This window comes from Rhipicephalus sanguineus, chromosome 3 (assembly GCF_013339695.2).
Source record: "Rhipicephalus sanguineus isolate Rsan-2018 chromosome 3, BIME_Rsan_1.4, whole genome shotgun sequence".
NCBI classification, from domain to species: Eukaryota; Metazoa; Arthropoda; class Arachnida; order Ixodida; family Ixodidae; genus Rhipicephalus; species Rhipicephalus sanguineus.
The window spans coordinates 209,723,684-209,741,853 of NC_051178.1; the positions used below are offsets into that span (position 1 = coordinate 209,723,684).

At 48.3% G+C, this 18,170-nt stretch overlaps 1 protein-coding gene across 1 annotated transcript; it reads left to right on the forward strand.

The window, feature by feature from the left end:
• The first annotated feature begins 510 nt into the window (after positions 1-510).
• On the forward strand, positions 511-9,068 carry LOC119386285 (endothelin-converting enzyme 2). Its single transcript, XM_037653612.2, has 2 exons — positions 511-1,644; positions 8,860-9,068. The coding sequence occupies exons 1-2, from the start codon at positions 934-936 to the stop codon at positions 9,028-9,030; spliced, it is 882 nt and encodes a 293-aa protein (XP_037509540.2). The 5' UTR covers positions 511-933; the 3' UTR covers positions 9,031-9,068.
• Positions 9,069-18,170: the final 9,102 nt, after the last annotated feature.

Here is an 18,170-nt window from a genome sequence, read left to right on the forward strand (position 1 = left end):
GCGCACGCCGACGCAGTGGCGGAGTGGTTGATGAAGCTTAAGGACACGATCGACGCTGGGATGCAAAGGGTGCCAGCAGGTGACCGAGCTCGAGCTATGTACGACACTTGCGTGAACCGCAACGACGGCTCTGAAATCGGGTTGCTGCGTAAGTTTATGGCAGAGCTAGGCATATTGTGGCCGGATCCCTCAGCCACCGGCGTTAGTCCCTTGGGTGTTCTCATAAACCTCGCATACAACTATCACACGCCGCTCTGGTTCAGCATTCGACTCGTCAGCACGAAGAGCGTTCGCGTCGTAGTCATCGGGCCGGGGCAATACATGATGCCTGCTTCGAGGCGACATGATCGCCTCACTGCCGTTGGCGGCTACGAAAAGTACTGGCACGCCTACTACGAATCGTTCAGCGGCGCTTCACGCAAGGACTCGAAGCCAAGCGACGCGGCTAACGCTCAAGTCAGGCCTTCAGAGCGGATGCAGAGCTTCGTCCTGGCGGCGCTTTCTAATGCTACGATTAAAGAAGCCAGGCAGAACGTATTTCGTTCCCGTTTTAAGGTCGAACAGTTCGACGAATTAACCAAGAAGGTTCCTGCGTCCGAGTGGCTTTCTGAGCTCAACAGACACCTCAAACCATCGAAAAGCTTGACTCGTGCGGACGAAGTTTTCGCTAATGGCATCGACATCGGCTCGGCTATACGTACCATTTTTGGCCGGTATGCAAGATCCGAGATATTAGAGCAGATTGGTTGGCTCTTCGCTGACATTTACGGGCCACTAGTCGACGACAAGCTGCTGTCGCTTAAGTTCGGAGAAAATTATGCGGCGGCTGCCCGGATCGCGCTATGCGCCACGGAGGTGGAAAAGGCATTCCAGCCACTGGTAGCGGCGTTGTATGTCGTTGCTCGCTTCAGCACCGAAACGAGAAGAGCAGTGATGGAGAAACTGCACGCCGTCGTCGACATGGCGCGGTTGATGACGGCCGACGCTCTCTGGATGGACAACTACACCAAAGCGCTACTCCGGATCAAGATTCACAACGCGAGCCGCGACCTGTGGCCGCCGCTGATCATGCTGAGCCAGACCGGTCTCTCCGCAGCATACGCCGAGTTTCCGAGCAAATGGACGTCATTTGTGGACACGTGGATTAAAGTCATAAAGCTGAGCGCTGATCTCAAGCACCGAAACTTTGGTTATAATAATTTGCCTAGTCTGCTCGTTGGCTACCAGCTCCCTTTGTTCGACTACGACTACATCTCGAACAACGTGCTCACGTCGGTAGCTGCCCTGACAAGTCCTTTCTACTATGCGAACGGGACCAAGTCTATGTTCTACGCCGGCCTCGGCTTCTTCTTTGCCAAGGAGCTGATCAGGGCCATCGACGATACAGGAGTGACGATCGACCTGACCGGACGGGAAGCCGATGTAGGTCATAAGACGGGCGACCTTTCCGGTAACGTGAGCGACCTGTGGCTGACGGCGACAGCTATTGCGAGCTCGCATAACAGATCGGCGTGCCTGATGCCGAAGCACGCTAGCGTGTTTCCGGAGGTGCCGGCGCTGCAGATCTCTTACGCTGCCTACAAGACTGCGCTCGGCGACAGAGAGGGGAACTTACGAGTCGCGCACCAATACACCGAGGATCAGGTAAGGCTGATCAGGATGGATCTTTTATTTGCCCTGACAATTAGCCGAAAGGACTGCTGGGATATAAGCCGTCGCAACTGATTGACGAGGCCCAGGTGACATGGCGGTAGCTGCGAGTGGAGCAGCCAGATTTGTGTGTGTGTGTGTGTGTGTGTGTGTGTGGAGGGGGGGGGGTGTTTAACTACTCTTTATGCATGTTCGTGCGTGCGTTCGTATGCGTGCGTTTGTATGTACACATGCAAACTTACACACACACACCCCCAATCCCCCCTCTGGCTACGCCAGTGGTAGCTGTTCAAAGTTCACATATTTGCGTACTTAATATGCCGTGACAAAAAAAGATGAAAAGCAAATGAAAACAAGCGACGGGACTGACTGTGTCTAGGAATGCCTAGTGCATAAATCACTTGAGCCCATCAAATGTTCAGCGCACAATGTAAATGCGCAATCAAATTACATTGGTGCTGGTGGTATCTTTATTGCTCCCAAAACAAAAGGATTCGGCAGATCCAACGTACCGTGGGAGTCGATGTTATGCGAAGCATGCGGCTGGTAGGTGACTGTGGCGTAAGCGATACGTTACAAAATGACACTAAAGATCTGTATAAATTTTATACGCACACATATACATGTTCAAGAGCCGCATATGTGTCATATAACCAGTTGTTTACGGTTGGGTAACGCTGCCACTAGCACTGTGGGTATTACCAACACCAGAAGCGAATAAGCTGATATGTAGTGCTTATACGGGTCCCAAGAACGCACGCTCGTTTCGCGAACCCGTGTGCATGTGTGCAAGGAGTCCTTGACAGTTCTTGAACAAGGGCTTCATCACCGTGATCAATGAGCACCAGCAGCTGGTCATGACTTCTTAAAGGATCCGGTCGTGATCGCGGTGACGAGGGTTCCATGTGTAGTGAAGTATGTGGTATAGTAGGGCTGCTGGAATTCGTGGATGCCTCGGTCATTTCGTCGACAAATTATCTGTCGACAGAGCCGGTGACATGTCGGAACCTGAAGCCACCCTTCACCTTGGTGAGGTATAGGCTGTCGAGGCTGGTAGGCCTGGATAGTGCTACGTAGACCAACATCAGTGGATGGTGTTTGTCGTATTCGTAGACCACCTGGGCGTATGTGGTCTACGTAGCCTAGTCTACAAAGCGGCTGTCAATCAATCTGGCATCATCCTCGGTCAGCATGAGGCCATCGCCCAGCTTCGTAAGAAATGAAGAGGACACTGCGTCGTTCTGGTGGACGAAGTGCACTTTACGGTGCGGTGATGTGGATATCATATGTAACTTTCGTTAATGTATTCCTCCGGGGTCGAGCAATGCTTCAATATAGCTTGCTGAATCGTAGGAATACAAACGTAATGTTTATTAGGCTGCTATAAAAGCGCAGCCAACACTGGAACTACAGACGTTAATCTGATATGACGCCTGTATCGTAGGAGTACACATAGTAGGAGTATCATGTAGTGTTTATTGCTTTCTTGCAAAATTAGATAGCCAGCACCACAACCAAAATTGACGTTGCACCGATATTACGCCTGCGTAGGCTGTTTTTCCAAACCAGTTTATAGACCTGGCGTGGCTCAGTGGTAGAGCACCTGATTGCCACGCAGAATGCTTGGGTTCGATTCCTGCTGGGATCCTAATTTGCATTCTTTCCATTCGTTGAGTCAACGCTGCCGATGTTGGTTTTCCTTAACGCTCTAGCATTTAAGTTGCCAATGTCTGTTCTCGCCGTTCCTGGGCAGATATAAACTGTCAATCACCTGTGGCGCATACCCGTACACCGCGGCCCGCGGTAAACAGGTATGTGCCACACGTGTGTAGTGGAAAGTGACGACGTACGCGACAGGATTTTAAAGTTATTCATGTCATGACCCGGCAATCACACTCGTCAAATCCTCTTAACCTCCCGTGCAAATTTTGGTCTACACCAAGTCAAGGAGGTGATCATGAGAGCACACAGACGTAGGCGGCTAGATAGATAGATAGATAGATAGATAGATAGAAACGCTCAAAGTGCCAGAGGTTCGCTAAGAAATGCTTCGCATTTAAAAAATATAAAGGGGACCAGTACGAAGACTGGTTGCGCGGTTTCAGAGGAGGTCGGCGGGGATCCCTTGGGATACCGCAGGCTCCACCGCGCGCTGGATGAGCCGGCGTTGGTCTTCTGGCTCGGAAGCACGCAAGAGGGACTCCCACGACTCTGGGGTGTTTATGTTGTCTGTGTTGTAGTGCGTGCACGTCCACACCATATGTATGAGTGTCGCCGGATATGAGCAGTGTTTGCACCTTGGCGCTATCTGTTTCGGAAAAATTCCGCTGTATAAGAGGGGGTGTGGGAAGCTGCCTGTCTGTAGTTTGCGCCATTGGACGGCCTCGCGTCTTGTTAGATCGTGGTGTGCAGGGGGGTATACGCATCTTCCGAGCCGGTAATACTGGAGGATGTCCGTGTAAGTGGTGAGTAGTGAGTCGCGCGGCATACTTGTATCAGGGGAAGCGGCGCGGTGAACCACACTCGGCTCGGCAGCTAAGATCTCGGGCGAGTGTGTGCACCTGGGCGTTCCCGCTCAGCGACTCGTGGGCTGGAGCCCAAAGGAGTAGTAAACGGGATGTAAAAGAGGGGTGAGCAGAAAGTAGAATGTGTAATGCCTGGCGACAGATGCAGCCGGCATCGTAGTTGCGGATGGCATGTTGAGAGTCACTGATGACAACTTTGGTAGTATAGGGTCAGCTAGCGCAAGCGCGATGGCAACCTCCTCTGCTGCGGTGACCGTTTCTGTTTTGCGAATGCTGCATGCTGTGTGCCAGCTACGGTGGGGGGCGAGGGCTACCGCCACCATCCCTGGCTTCGAGGGGTGGTAAGAGGCGTCCGTATACGTGACGTCCGGACGTCCGCTGAAGCGCTTCTCGGACTGACTTGCCCGGTCGGCCCGTCTCTCAGCGTGGTGTATCCGGATGCATGCAATGCATACATAGGTTATACGGTGCTTTATAGGATACTTCATACAATTTCTTAGAATAAGAAAAAAAATAAAATAGTTTCGTGACAGTGCTTTCGGCATCATAAATACTTTCTTGAGCCATATATCTTCGATACGATAGAACAAAACTTCACTGTTCGTTATTCCAAGAGGTAGTATTTTCATGTGTGCGTAGTCTTTTAGGAGCGTTGTAGGCTACAGCGCTCGGTATTGATAAGTTGTATGAAACCGGAGTGTGAACCATATATGTCAGTAATTCTAGGCGGTGCTATAACGATACGGCGTCCTAGACATGATAAGAATCTAATGAAGTTTATTAGTTCCCTGTTTGGAAAATAAAGCGTGTAGAAAAACCGAAAAGTGTAAACAGTATCGGCGCATATCAAACGAAAAGGTGTGAAACTACACTGTTGGTATAAATACAATATTATGATATAATATCTAGGGTTTAACGTCCCAAAACCACGATATGATTATGACGGACGCCGTAGTGGAGGGCTCCGGAAATTTAGACCACCCGGGGTTCTTTATCGTGCACCTAAACCTAAGTACACGGGCCTCAAACATTTTCGCCTCCGTCGAAAGTGCAGCCGCCGCGGCCGTGTGGGTATAAAGAAAAACGTTATTCAAAATATTCATCATAGGCCTGAGCACAACGATCCAATCGATAAACTAGCCGAAGGATTTTTTGCTCCCAGAAGTCCTTTGGCCGTGACGAGACCCAGTCCTTCATAGCGTCCTTGAGTTCGTCGTCCAAGCTGAAGCGCTTCCCTTTCAGACGTTTTTTCAGGCGATTTTTTTTTAGATTTTTTTTTCACCGCCAACATTCGCAATGTGACACGGCGATCACTTCTCACGAGGTAGTCCACCCTGTCGATGAGATCGGCCGTGATGTCTGTGTTTGCCTGGCCTGATGTCGGGTCATCAACCAAACTCTCACGGCCTGCACGAAAACGGTCACTCCATTTTCTCACGGACTTGTCGGACACGCGGTTTTCCCCGTATACGGTCACCATCGGAGGATGAATGGTGGCCGGTTTAACACCTTCCGCTGTCAGAAATCGGATAACGCCTCGCTGCTCCTCCATCGTCGAATTTTGCAACGTGAACGCCACCCTGTCCTCACATGCACTGCCGCGTCAATTGGACGGCGCTCTCGATAAGAGCATCTGCTCTCTCCTGCGGGCCCCCCCGCATGATCTCGATCCACGACGGAGACTCCAATCGCATCGCTAGGTGTCTCGCTATACGTTCTCCCATAGCGGCATTAGGCATCCGCTACGGCTACGTTGTTGCGACGTTTCGTACCTTTTCACTTGAACACCCCCCGTATATTAAGCTTTTGGAATGCCTTACGCGTGGTTATAAAATATTCAACACTTCCAATCTGTGGCGGGCTACCTTTTCTGGAGAACAATGATTTTAATTGTTTGCTTTAGCTGTGGTGGAGCCCCCTATAAGTGTACAATAGGTAAAATGTGAGTGAAAAATTGGCCGCGTATATGCGTGCTTCGCTGCAAATGTCTTCGAAAGACGATAGTCTTCTGCAGGCCGTACTACATGAGTCCTGGTCTCATCCGCGACCACCCGTGATGCTGTTCCCAGGGCCACTGCCAGGTGGCAGCACCATATCGTCGGCAGAGGGCTTTTTCGTGCATAGCGTCGCATTTTCAGCGCAGCCTAAGAAACACTAGGGTCTTTAGAATTACGTATCTAGTAAAGGAACGCACCACCTAATACTTAGTATTGATGTTGCGCCTCAGATATGCGTAATATTTGCTTTTTGATCGACAGTGTTCACAAGTATGAACGCAGCTACCAGTTCAAGATAGCTGGGCGTTCAGCAAGTGCTTAAACTTTGGCCGGGTGGCTGAATCGTGCGACAGACAGATAGACAGACCAAAATTTCTGCGTTCAAGTATCCCAAGAAAGACTATCGTCTTTAACCCTTTGTATCCCATGGCCAATCCAGCTGCGCAAGTAAATATTTTTTTGCGTATATGCAATTACAATACATACGAAAGTGGGAATAAACCAAAACATGGGAAGTTTTAGCTTTAGTTCTACAAGAAAACAAGTGTCCACATATGTGGACGCTGGGAACACCAGTTACGCTGGGTCCATCATCCTTCTTCATCGTACATGGGAAATTTGCTTGCCGACGGCTCTGTTCCAACACAATAATCACTATCATCATCACTACTTGCCATAATCAACGCCATCATCAGTTCAACGCGTTCATCATCATCGTCATCATCATTATTGTTATTATTATTATTATTATTATTATTATTATTATTATTATTATTATTATTATTATTATTATTATTATTATTATCATCATCATCATAAAGGGTCATGTGGCCGATGGCTAACGGCTCTGATTCAACGCCTTCGTCATCACCATCAATATCACAATTCAAGGCCCATCTTCTTGCCCACCGCTCTACTTCAACGTGTTCGTCATCTTCTTTACCGTGGTTGATCATCATTACCAGTGCGTTCATGGTTACGTTCAAACGGAATGTTTTCATCATCAGCAGTAGCATTTTTTATAAGGCATTTGCTTGTTGATGGCTCCACTTCAACATGCTAATTACTGGTGCCCTCCAAATCGGATCATTCGCTTCTGCTAGTCAGCTCGAAAATTATGGCATGTATGTCTTCATCACTTATACCACGTCCAGAATAAAGCAAATAAATTCTAAATAACTTCTACAAGGCGTGTTTAGCTATATCACTGATAATGTTTTGGGTAGAGCCGCACGGCAACGAAGCGGGTCTTACTACCATGCGGCGTTCTATCAGCTTTTTACACGAACTCGGTATGCCTGGTGTCCACAAACGTGGACGCCGCAGCGGCAACTCAACTTGCAAAGCTTTGGTCGCTCACACTGCAACAAAAGTCACACAGACAAGATAAACCCTTCCTTTTCTCGAATAAATCTCAATAATATAAAAACTCTTACGAATTTAGAGTGAACCTATAAAAAATATGTAGGCATACACCTCAACAGGTGACTTGCGAAAAACGCCATTGTTCTGTGCGCACTTACCGCTGTTTGTGCACAGAAGTGGACACATATAGATGTTTTTATGAAATTCTGAAGTAATGCCAACATTTCAAATCGATTTTAAGGCAATGCGTTGGCTAGCCTGATCCCACTTCACTAATATGTTTTGTCTATATATGTGGACGCTCGGATACAAAGGGTTAAAAAAATGCGTTGCGTATTTCGAAGAAAGCTTCTTGCAGAGAGATCTAACGTGGGCATCCCAAATAAAGTTTTATGGAAACAAACCTCCAAGTATTTTATTCCTGTCAACAATGTGCATCGCACGTCACTCGAGTAGTAAAGGCTGTTAGGTAGTGACTGCTTCATTTTCGCCGCGAGATGTGATAGCTTTCGTTTTATTTCGATTGGATTGATCTTAAGTCGATTCATTTTTGACCACGAGGAAACCTGACGAGTACGTCTTTTGCCTTGGATATTACGAGGTGCAAGTTAACGACGGAAATAAGTATTGTAGAATCATCTGCGTCGCATTTAACTGATGTTTCTAGGTTAACAATATTACTAATGCCATTAATGTAATCGCATTATTCATTCGAACGAGCAACATGGCATGGGCACCACACACACATCAACGTCACTTCCTGAGCTCCTGCACAGAAGTACTGATCCAGCGCCTGGTACCACCATAGTCGTGGACCAGCACTATCTTGAATTAATGTGTCGCAGCACAGTGCCAGCTTTCCGATGCACCTATTCGCTAGAATTAGCGGCACAGCACACTTGATAGTTGCGTGACCCTCTGATGTGGATGACGAGGAATCCACCAATAAAACGTAGGTCCTTGAACATTAGTGTGTGCAAGCGGGCGTGTCACGTGGTATTTTTTTTAATGTTTTGCGGGCATTTGCAGTAAACGGAAGAGCTATAATAGGTAATTGATACAAAGCTAGAAACTGTATAATCGAACGTTTTGCAACCAATCTATAACTTTCTAATTGAATATTTCTGCCCAGCTTCGTTGCTTTAGAAGTTGTTTAATTAAGCGATTTAGCAGAACACAGAAAATAATGTGACTTACTCCATGCATGCAATAGCGAGCAACATGCATCTAGTCGCCTCGTCATAAATTGCGTAGCATGTTTTAAAACTCTGCCCAGAGTTAGCTGGGATAATCGTATACTCTCACCTTCCGTCTCGGGGCAGATGTTTTTCCTGACCGTGTGCTACCTGATGTGCTCCCTGCCGGGCAAAGTCGAGCCGCCGATGGGAGACTGCAACAAGGCCGTCAGCAGCTTCCCGGCATTTGGTGCTGCCTTCGGATGCGCCGACGACGCGCCCATGAGCGCCTCCTCCAGACGGTGCCTCTACTTCTGAATGTATGGCACACTGGAACTATTAGTGGCCATGACTGGACAGTTTGTGTTACCATGCATGCATATTTGCACAGACACGCACTCTCATTTAGAGCGCCTAAAGCAAAGGGCAGTATTTCTTTTCAAGTAAGCGTCAGAGTGGCGTTTATGAGCGTGTTTTGAAGACATGGTTGTTGTATATAGGAGCGGCAAACGCTCGCAAACAGGAGCCACACAGTCTGCGAGTTTGAACCTGGTAGCCGTCACGGTAACGCTATTTTCTTTTGTTTTTTTTTTAATGCTGCGGTGCACCGTTCCAGCATTCTACATAAGGAATGAAAACATAGCTAATACCTGTATATGGGTAACGTTGTCGTGAATACGTTTGTATATATATTTTTTGTGCGTGTTTACGCAGTTGCCGGCATAAACTTGTGAGACTTACTTCGCATGCGTACCTGGGAACGTGAACGGCAATGTGTTCCCACGGATGCGACCAGTTCACTTTCATTGATTTCCTTTTACCTTCCTCTGTATTGCGAGTGTGTTCGCTTCTCTGGCCGTCTTGAGCATTGTCGCTTGAGGAGCGATAAGACTGGCCTAATTACGGTCTTAGTCACTGCGTATACAGGGACATTAATGATGTCGTGATGATAGCTCCGAGCATCCAGTAAAGCTGGCTAGCCGATGCACAGGGACATGTCGATGGCGATTTGTAGTACGGTTTTTGTTACAGTTTGTACGTTGCGAACTCCCTAAGCCGCTTTTTCCGTTCCATACATTTATTTGCGAAGCGTACTCTTTGGACGCTGCCGTAGCGCAGCAAACTCTGCCAATTTGTATCTGAGTTAAAACGGGCGAGACGTATTGGAATATATTTGTGGCGTATGCATTTGATATTCAAGATTCGTGCATCTGAAACTCGTCACACGAGCAGAGCTGATCCGCTGGGATCACTGACTAGGATGTAGCTGCCTATGGTAGAGATACGAGATCGGGTATCTGATTACGAAAATGTCAACTTGCTCTCGTGGAGCTTTACAAGTAGCGTAACGCAGCTATCTGAACAATACGTGGTTTCTGTCGCTACGCCTTGACTTGGAGACAGAACTCGGACGAATTCACAAAAGTCTCCTTTCGCAAGTGTTCTTTGCTAAGTTGTGCTAATGTGTCTGCCATAACGATTTGCTAAGCTTTTCTTTTGCAAATAATACTAGCGCGTGGGTCCCATTATTTTTAATAAGCCATTTGTTTTATGCGACGAAAGCTTAGCTCATATTCATGCTCACGAAATATGGCTTATGTCAAACGCCTATGCTGTCCCTTCAATCAGCAAATGGCAAAGATGAAACTGTCTCTTAAGCCTGGAGCAGTTTCCTTGTCGCAAGTACAAGCTAAATACAGGAACAGGTCGTTCCATGTTGACAGTGCGACACCGCCCTATATATATTCACTCAAGGTATTGTTGCCAAAAGCCAATTCTAGCCAACCATTATTAGCGAAGACCACTTGCGAAGGCTGCGGCCCCTAAACTGCAGGATGACACTTATTCGTGCTTAGATCATGCGCAGCCAGTAAATTGATAACGCCATTGTATTATCTTTCGTTATAAGAAAGAAAAATTAGCGCAGATGAAGACGGACACACAAATACGAGCCAGACAAGGAAGCGCCCGTCCTCGTCTGCGCTAATTTGATTTTGTTTTAATGCAAGAACAACTGCACCTTTTTAGAAGCACTGGGTTAAAGTAACTTCTCGCATTAGGTGGTCTACCGACCGCGCATGTCTGGAAGAGGGAAAATATTTTTTATGGGTGGTTCTGTGTGATCTGTTTGCATTTTTTGTTGCTGTTATCATTTATTCAATTGTTGCTCTTTCATATTCATGTTGCTTTGGCCTTATACACCACGTGTCATTGTTAAAAACACGTCACCACGTATAGTTTTATCGCTTTTAATAACACCATGTGATTAGCGCTGTCGAAATGTGAGCCTATATGTATTCCCGTTTTCTTCGAATAAAATCAGTTGTCAGTAGGCGTTCGTCCATGTCACTTCTTGTGTTCGTCTCTTTTGCGCCTGATTCCTTTCGTTAAACAAGAACAAATAACCCACCGGTTTGTCCTATACTGAAGTAAGGCGTCAGTGCCCATTTGACCAGCGAAATTCCAAGTATGAACATTATGGCCGCACCGCGTCAATGGCTTCTACTACATATGCATCTACTGGATCGGCAAGTGTGATCAAGGCTGGAATCGCAGCACCGCGGCCAGGATGTGCTGTGATTCCAGCCGTGATCACACTTGCCGAGCTCGTCCGCGTATTTCTGGGATGCCATGCGAAAGGAGGGATAAGTACGTCGAGACATGCACGTGCAGCAGCTGCACGAGTTGAGGTTCGCACTTCCATGAATAAAGCAACTACGTTCCAGATGACGTCACACGTTGGATAATGGATAAATTCATTGCTACAATGTACCGGCATCCGGCAGGACAGCATGCATTTATTCTGTGCACTTTTGTTAATGTTTTACGATATATGCCTTGCGGCAAATTCCCCGGGTGGAAGCAAGAGATTTACGTTTGCGAACAACCCTTTGGTCTAACAATGACTACTCGTGAACAGTATTTCGCTGTCATCGTCATGCGTCTTCGTTATTCCGTCCCCGTCATAAGGTTATCGTCATGTCGTAGTCATTCCCGTGTAGCAGTACTACTGTCGTCATGCAGCCATCGCTGTGAATGGCACCCGCACGTTCGAGCACCACTTCATGTTGAGCGAGGCGTTTCCCGGTGAAATAACTTGGTCGTCTCCTCTCAATTCTTGCAAATGGCCGCTACGAAATAGCAGCGTTCTTCACTTAAAACAGTTCCCACAACTCTTGGGTTCCATTGGCGTAGACATAGGGAGGTTGGGGGTTCAAACCCGATATTTACCTTTTGCATGTGTATGTACACACGCACACAAACACGTACGAACGCACAAAGTGGGCTGGATCACCCCCCCCCCCTCACATAAAAAAAAACAAAAAAACGGGCTACGTCCCTGTTGGGATCCGCAACTCTCTTTTATATTCACATCGTAAAACCGAAGCATATGACGTTGCAAATTTTCGGTCTGTCGTGCCGGCACAGCTTTTCCGCCTGGTCGTGCTAGAGGGCACTCCCTGCTTGCGTGACTTCGGCACACCGTCGGCGGGGACGTACCGAATGTAACTGGTGGCAGAGATAACCAGTGCATATCGCCGGCATCGAAGGAAACCCTTTCGTTCAAAGCAAACGAACCTTGGGGTCACGCGCATAGCTGAATGGCAGAGAACCGCCTCGCCGGTATGCAGGTGCGCCTTCCACCGGTCATCGGTCAAGCGCACGCGGTTGCACTCGCAACGGACGCACATATGAAGCGAATGTCGACACTTGAGACACGATGTAAGGGCTGAGTTGAAGGGAAAAAAATATTTCCGTACAATCTGCGGCTATAGTTTAGTTTGTGCTGTCATTCCTGCCATTCGCGTCCTACCCACTCGCAAACAATGGCGAATCGGGCACAGCAAAATCGCGCGCGTGTAGCGATCCTGCCCCAATGAGTCGGCGCGGCGAACGTATGATTTCATCATTGCATATAGTCATGCGCTTCCGTCCAAGGCACTTGCAGAAAAGTCGCGTGATTCAAATTCAGCATTAGCCGCGTAACGCGATTAGGAATTTTAGCGCCACCGATCGCTGCGGCCCCATTTGCCACGCGATAACCGCACTAGTCCCATAAGCGGCACTGGCTAGCTCAAATGCGAGGACCCCTTTCCGTGCTGCCAGTGCTGCGAGTGGCGCAGAGGCGGTAGCTGTGACGTCACCCCTGTAAGCGGGAAGCGTATCTCTTCCGTGAAAGGGGCGTGCGCTTTCGTTCGGGCTGTTTTCGCGGCGTACTTCTCCCTGGTACATATCAAAAGTTATACGCTCGAGCTTCCTTAAACTTTGGAGTAGCTAAATGCGCCTGCCCCACATAAAGTTACGCAGCGAGACGAAACATTTGACGGTAAATTACCGAGGTTTTCGGTTCGGTGCCCATGGCATGAGCCAATTTTCCTAGGCGACAAAACACAACAATTTCTTTTTTTCGTCCACTTCCCTTTATCTCATGGTCACTACGCTTCAGTTAAAGACTACAGATGACACCCCCTACGCTTTCCTTTATTTCGTTATTTGCCTAACAGAAAATACGGGTCCCTCGATTTGTTTACTTTCTTTCGTTCGCAGCTACAGGTAAAGAACTTTCATTCGCACATTGCCATCGATCGATGCTTAAAACGAATTATGTGTGCCCTAGAAATGGTTCAAGGCTTCAAATCCATGTAATACTAGCGTCTTTCTGTGATCTAAGCAACGACGCTTGTCAGTTTTCAATGCCCAAATTTGACGAGGAGGTCATTTAACTAACTGAACTGAGACAATGTAGATCTATATAAAACGCACATTTCATTTACCATATCCTCAAGGTACCGATGTACGTTGAAAAGGGGAGGGGGGTAATGTAACATAGGCAATATATAATATATACTTAGTTGTAGACACAATATTTAGATAAGAAAAGAAGTCAAACAAGTTTTGGTGAGAACGGCTTAGACGAAATTAATGCCAAATGTTAGGTGTTAATTGTCTTGTGCTGTCGTCCGACTGAAAGGTCTTTCTTTCTCGCAACAATATGTCGAGTTGGGGTAGTTGGCAGACGTTCATGTTTAAAAACCAGTTTGAAGCGCACGGAAGACGTGGACAGTAGAAGTGGACAGGACAGCGCTTGCACTCACAACTGATCCTTAATTAGTCAGAAAAAGCGTACAAAGCAGATACATGAATCTTGGCACATGCGTAACAAAGCAGGACGCAACAAACAGCAGGCCGCACAGACCACTGCGGTGAAAGCGCTGCAGTCCTTGTGATGCACGGAACTGAAGAGTATGCCAATCGCCGTGCTTCCTCGTCCTTTGCCCTGGCCAGTTCAGCGCTACCGTGTGCATTGGAGTCGTGAGGCTGCTGATCCCGTGCAGCCTCGACGCTTGATTCCGAAAAAGCAGGGACGATATTTCACGCCACTGTTGATTTTCTGCCAGCTCGCCGCGGATCGTGACTCGCTAGTTACTCCGCCCCCCATCGTGCCGTGTGCATGACGAGGCAAGAAAGCGTTGCCCTGCTGCGTGTCCAGCCGTCAACTTCCTCGAGCGATGCGCGGCGAAGCGTGTAAAGACGCACGTCGGGACCTTAGCCGATCGCTAACCGATCGTCGTCGTCTCAGCCGGAGCGTGACGACCTCTCAGAGGCTTTCCCTTCGGCTCGGTACGGTTCGCCCGAGAGACGACTGCGACTCTACTGGCGACTGCACTTCGAGCCACATCGTATGGCAGGCCGTTGCCACTGAGAAGCATGCGCGTCATAAACCGAGGACCTCCGTGCGCGACTCAGCACGATGCTACATGGAGGTTCATAGCAAAAGCGTGGCGGCAGAGGAATGGTTGTTCGATTGCAATGAAAAAGAGAGAGAGAGAGAGATTGACGTCGTAAGGTGTGATGGAATCGTCAAAGAAAACGAAGAAAAGACATAGAGGTATACTGGGGCACAGAAGTACCGTTCGTCCCTCGTACAGCGCAGACGCTGCCAAGCCTCACATGTACACTTACGCGCCGCAATTGTAACTTACACACCGTGATTGTGTGTTGGGGAATGAAACGTCTTGTAGTGTTGCAGGTTACCCCAGAATTACCCCAAAATTGCGTATCTTTTCTATTTGAACAATTGTTCTGTATACGGAAATAAGACTCGTATGAGTAGGTCTGAGATGATTGCGATAATACAACATGCACGACAGACGCTTGCTTTTTTTTTTTTTGGGGGGGGGGGGGGATTTGTACACAGCACGACTAAACTGTTCTACTGTCGCAATGGTATGCCGTCGCACAGAAAATTGGTTGGTTATGCATGAACTGTCAGCTGTTTGGACGTTTTGACATGAGAACTTACCATCATCTGGGATTATGCAGTGCTGAATCGAATAGAGCTGTTGTGACGTAATCACCTTTCTGAGGCACACGCGAACGTAATGCAGTGAAGCTAACTCACGCGTTCAAAAAAAGGCAGAAGTGGAGGGGAAGATGGAAGCTTGAGATGAAGAACTCGTCAACACGGGGTGTCTCTGGAGCCGACGTTTCGACAATCGGACTTGTCTTCTTCAAGTTGCAGCCTTGAAGAAGACAAGTCCGCTTGTCTAAACGTCGGCTCCAGCGATACCCCGTGTTCACAAGTTTTTAACTCACACGTTGCAACTCGGAGCTTACCGCCTTTCCCGACAGGGCCGACGCAGCCCTCACACTGTGCGAACATCACGAAGCTCTGTCCACGTATATTGCATGTCAGCAAATTCCCTGTGGGAGGCGCGGTCGGCACTTTGTACTCAGCAGTCACCACGAAACCTATCGCTTCTTCAATGTAACGCAGCGGATATCTTCGCTACCTGACGGAAACAATATTTTTTTTTTGCCTGTTCCGTCTACATGGTGCACGAATTCAGAAAAAAAAAATGAAATAATGAACTCGTTGTAGTGTAGGGTTTCCCTCGGCAACCGGCGCATAGGTGCAGAACGTAGCGTCTCTTTTCGTCACGAGCCATCGAGAAGTGAACATCGTGCTCTCTCATGTGAAGCCGCCGCTGATGGAAGCTTCGCGGGAGAAGCCGCGAGTCTAGAGCCGAGTCCCACTGACCTTGACAGGTCGTGTTTATTTCTTTTCTTTTTTGTCTTCTGCATGTGTTGACCCTGCGCTTCACTGTTGCATGCACGGCGCGAAGGCGCGTGGCCAGTGACCCCTCGTCCGTGTGAAGGTGTGAGAGAAGCGAAATCGGCCCTTTTGAGGTCGCCGCGAACGGTCGATACCCAAAGACCGCGCCACACCGGCATGCGCCGGCCGTCCAACATGAGCACGTGTGCTCGATGTTCGTTGCTCCCAACCGCTCGCGAGCAGCAAGCGTCTATACATACACGCTATGGGCTCATTCACCGCTCGGCACGCATTACAGCCGATAACTCGTGCGGAGCAGCGTGGCCGCGGCGACAATGGGAACTTCGCTCAAAGACCTCCCCAAACATTCGTAGCTTCGTGACGGAGATTGCTTCTCTGAAACGCCGGCGCAAAACGGGCCGACACGGCCCCGCTCGCACTGCGAGGTTGTGCACTGGCAAGCACGCACAAGTTGCTCGCGCGCGCTCTTTTCGTCGGACCCCAGGCGGTGGCCGAGCTGATTACTAACCCGCGACTGTGGCGGGAACCGCGCCCTCGCATCGTCGCTTGACCGCTCGTCGTTAATCTTGGGTGCGATACAATACGGGCCGAGCACGACCCTTCCTCGATGCGCCTAATTGGGCATTGTGATGCTGATGTCAGCTCAACGAGGCTGCGATACGAGAGCCCGGACTGGGCCAAAGTGTTTTTGTTCGAGTCTGCTCGCTCCCTGTGGCTGCGATGGGGTGATGACCTGGCTGTCGCCTCGGACGTGAGCCAGCGAACGAGAGGCGGCGTCCCGATGTCTTCGAGTGATTTGACCGCTGTGACCTCGCGGCTTAGTTATACTTTCTATGGCAACGAAATGTTCGCGCTCCTCCTTTTAACGTGAATGCTAGGTTGTTTTCAATGTAATGCGTGATAATATTGTATTCTAACAGTTCTAACATGTGGGGCTGAAACATGGAGGATAACTAAGCCAGCAGAGAAAAAGTTGAGGAGCGTGCAATGGAACGAAAAATGATAGGGGTAACACTAAGAGATCGGAGGACGGCAGAATGGGTCAGGGAACAAGAAGGGGTATTCTAGCTGACATCAAGCCAAAGAAATGGACGTGGGCTGGCCACGTAATGCGCAAGACAGGGAACCGGTGGACAGTAAGATGGTTACGAAGGGATGGGAAACGCAGTCGAGGAAGGTTCGATGGAGCGGCGAAATTAAGAAGTTCGCAAGGATAAAATAGGATAGGGTAAAATGGAGGTCATTGGGGGAGGCATTCATGGACTAAAACAGGCTGAGTATCATGAGGATGAATATTATATAATTACAAATTGGTTGGCATAATTTGAACTGTCTCGAACTCGCCTCAGTGTACAAGGGTCTACGAAGTTTTGCTGAGTACCACGTCGCAGGTATAGGTGACCGCCCCAATGCAATGAACAAAAAGTTTTAAAAAGGGTTGTCTGGCCGAAATTTCAGTACATTGCAAAGGACCACCGGCGGCAATAAGTAATCGCGAACTCGTCCCTACGGCGCTTCATAACGTCTCTGCCAACTTCAGTCGATCAGTCATCAGTTCATGCACAACAAAGCCCACTGTTTGAGAGGTATAGAGTGATCCAGAATATTCTAGGGAGGTCTAAAGAAAGCAATCATATAGAAGCGCTCGCATGAATGTATTGAGCGGCAGGGAGAAGTTAGGGCCTGGGCGAGTGCGTACTAGGAGCCCTTCAAGTCTCGGGAACAGCGCAGACTTGATTAAACATGGAACACTGAGCTCGTTTTGCTTCAAAGATAGCTTCGTCGCAAGAAAGATAACGTTGGCGCAGCCGAGGGGGGGGGGGTTTAGCCCTCCCCCCTCCCCCCATACTTCTACATTTTCTGTGTGTGTATATATATATATATATATATATATATATATATATATATATATACACACACACAGAAATTCCATGTAGAAACAATTAAGGCAGAACAAGTTTCAGGAAATTTCGTTGAGCCAATGTAGCCAAAATTCGAAAATATAGACACGCATTAAAATTCGTAACCTCAATGTCGGATCACCCGGCGGGAAACTAAAAAATAGACATTGTGGCAGAACAGCGCAGAAAACGGGCCGAGGAGCGCACAAGACACCGCGCTGTGTCCAGTGTGTTCAGTGTGCCGTCTTCTGCGCTGCTCTGCCACAGTGTTCATCGACCAACTAGCCCACCTAAGAACCCATGTGCATTAAAAGTGAATCTTTTGACATTGATTTTCTCATTTATTAATAGACCTATGGTGGTGAAATGGACGACACTAGGGTTTTGAGAGTATAATTTATCCGTATAAACTAATTTATTGTTTCACTTCAGTGTCCCTTTAAAAAAATTGTTAACATTTATTTGAGAAGCGCAAGCAA

Bases quoted from the DNA above. Each gene is read 5' to 3' on its own strand.
- LOC119386285 (XM_037653612.2), top strand. From the start codon at position 934: ATGGAGAAACTGCACGCCGTCGTCGACATGGCGCGGTTGATGACGGCC. The intron at 1,645-8,859 runs GTAAGGCTGATC...GTCTCGGGGCAG, and splicing joins ACCAATACACCGAGGATCAG to ATGTTTTTCCTGACCGTGTG.